This window comes from Formica exsecta, unplaced genomic scaffold, assembly GCF_003651465.1.
Source record: "Formica exsecta isolate Colony F162 unplaced genomic scaffold, ASM365146v1 scaffold2, whole genome shotgun sequence".
NCBI classification, from domain to species: domain Eukaryota; kingdom Metazoa; phylum Arthropoda; class Insecta; order Hymenoptera; family Formicidae; genus Formica; species Formica exsecta.
In genome coordinates this window covers 4,478,259-4,480,416 of record NW_021849297.1, presented here as the reverse complement: position 1 = coordinate 4,480,416, position 2,158 = coordinate 4,478,259, and the positions used below count along the sequence as shown (strand labels likewise).

The following is a 2,158-nucleotide window of genomic DNA, read 5'->3' as shown; positions in this document are numbered from 1 at the left end:
TCTTTATCTCTCGAAAACTTAACTCTAAGTTTTTGCCGTAAATTTGAAACTTGTTTCATTTCAACGAGAAATAGTTGGATATTCATGCTCGATTATTTAATACGCGCGAAGCTTTAAATTTTCGTCGTATTTACAAGTTGCCGAATTTTACCCTCTTGTCAGTCGATACCAGTAGCAACGGCACTTAAACGCTTTTACCAGAAATCATGTAGCATGGAAATATCGTGCGACTAACGCGACGCTTTATATGTCCGCCAATACATAATGTATGGATACGTACGTACGTGAATAGGATGACAAACTTAACCTCCGAGCGCAAAGGAGTAGGATATACGGTAGAAGCTGCGACATCGGTGGAAAAGTCCGAGAGGGTGGTAGAGGGCGGAGGGAGGAATGAGATGGAAAAGTGAGTGAAATAGAGGGTTCGATCGACTCTTGGATATCCGGTATAATTGGGTGCATTAATAGTGCGCATTTATATATATATATGTAATAATCAAATTTCTCTGTAATGTTTCAACGCATATATATTTACATAATTAATTGTATAGTTTAATTACTTTGTCATCTCTTGCAAAGAATATAAAAAATCGATGATATATATATATATCTATGCCTTGTGAAGACAGACGTGTAGCACATAAATATAGTCGATTGTATAACGATAAAACATCCGGCGATTCTTCAAAGCACTAAAGCTTTGTATAAAATAATTTGTTTTATTTTTCCGTACTTAACAACCCTGTCGGTATTTTTAGAAAGCGGCACTTGTGAACGCAAAAAAGTCGGCTCGAGAGTGAAAAAAAAAAGATCCGAGGGATTACGGTAGAAGTCACGTAATGCGTGAACAAAAGGAAGGCGTATGTCACGAGGGGTATAAATTAGTCGCGACAATCAAAAGCCGGCGGGTGGCATTAACGGATTAAAATATTACGTTCGAACGTTCCCGTTAACTTTCACGAGCGCAATTAATATATAGCCTCGCGTTGCCGTAATGGCCTGTTGCAATTCACGGCATTAATATCTGTCGGCGTCGCGCCATTAGTACCGACCGGCCGTGAGCGGCCGGATTAGTGTTGCATGATCGTTGCATTTTAATTATGGCGGAACATCTGTTCGGTGGACGTATCGGCCGAAGAGAAATATCGCTCCTCTATACGTTAATTATACCGAGTGCATCATCGTGACCGCCTCCGAGTCGGGAGATGCGCGAAGGCGCCGATATTAAATTCCCGCACTTACACGCTAATGACGTCTGTATCGGCCAATTGCATATTGATTATATCCTCCGGTGTATCTCGTTCTCGAAAAGAAAAATAGGAAAAAAAACAATCCGCGCGGATAATTATCAAAGACATTTCGTGTTGACGCGTCGTATTTCAGATTCTTGAGAATTATAACGCACGCGCGTATCGACGTTTCTTTCAATTAATCGGTCAATTTTTATCGCGAAATAAAGAGATTATTTCACTACAATTTTATAAATATTCGAAAATTATTATGCCTCATCAGATTTATTATTGCTACCAGGAATAATTCAGTTTCGATGTATAGAGACAGATTGTATTAGACGAAATCTGGAAATATATGTAGCTTGCCTAAAAATATTCTCGATAATCAAATCAAGCATTCTGGCGGATAAGTGTGTCCGACGCACCCTTTATTCACGTCACTTCTCATTCGGCGAGAGAGTGACGTGGCGTTATAGATTGCGGTTTGCGCGTCATTAATTGGACTTGCACCTTCACCCAGACGCGACACGCGCCAAGTTTCGAGAATTGTCGGATTGAATAATGCAGCGTAACTGTTGATCGATAATCACTGATATTTTGCATTCGAAATGAAATCGATCACACTCGAAACCGACAATAATTACAATATCGCGCATAGATATGAAAAAGTCTGTATATTAATAAATGTTAATACAATCTATTTGATTTTCTAAATCAAAATAAAATATAGCGTAAAATTATTTTGCTGAAAAATACAAATTACTTGTTTTAATAAAGTTATATTGTTAAATTATATAGTTTAGTTTTAAAAAGATAATGAATTTATACATACTTATGAAATACACATGGTACGTTTAATTTGCATCGTGCGTGTTGTTTTAGGTAAAAATGTGGATATTGCGCGCGATCCACATATTATATATATA

The 2,158-nt window shown here is 37.7% G+C and overlaps 1 protein-coding gene across 1 annotated transcript in view; it reads left to right on the top strand.

The window, feature by feature from the left end:
* The first annotated feature begins 293 nt into the window (after positions 1–293).
* LOC115234516 (zinc finger protein Elbow) overlaps positions 294–2,158 on the top strand; it is a 7,844-nt gene continuing 5,979 nt past the window's right edge. The window contains exon 1 of the mRNA XM_029805649.1: positions 294–374. Within this exon, the coding sequence (XP_029661509.1) occupies positions 294–374 (81 nt within the window). The remainder of the gene's footprint in view (positions 375–2,158) is intronic.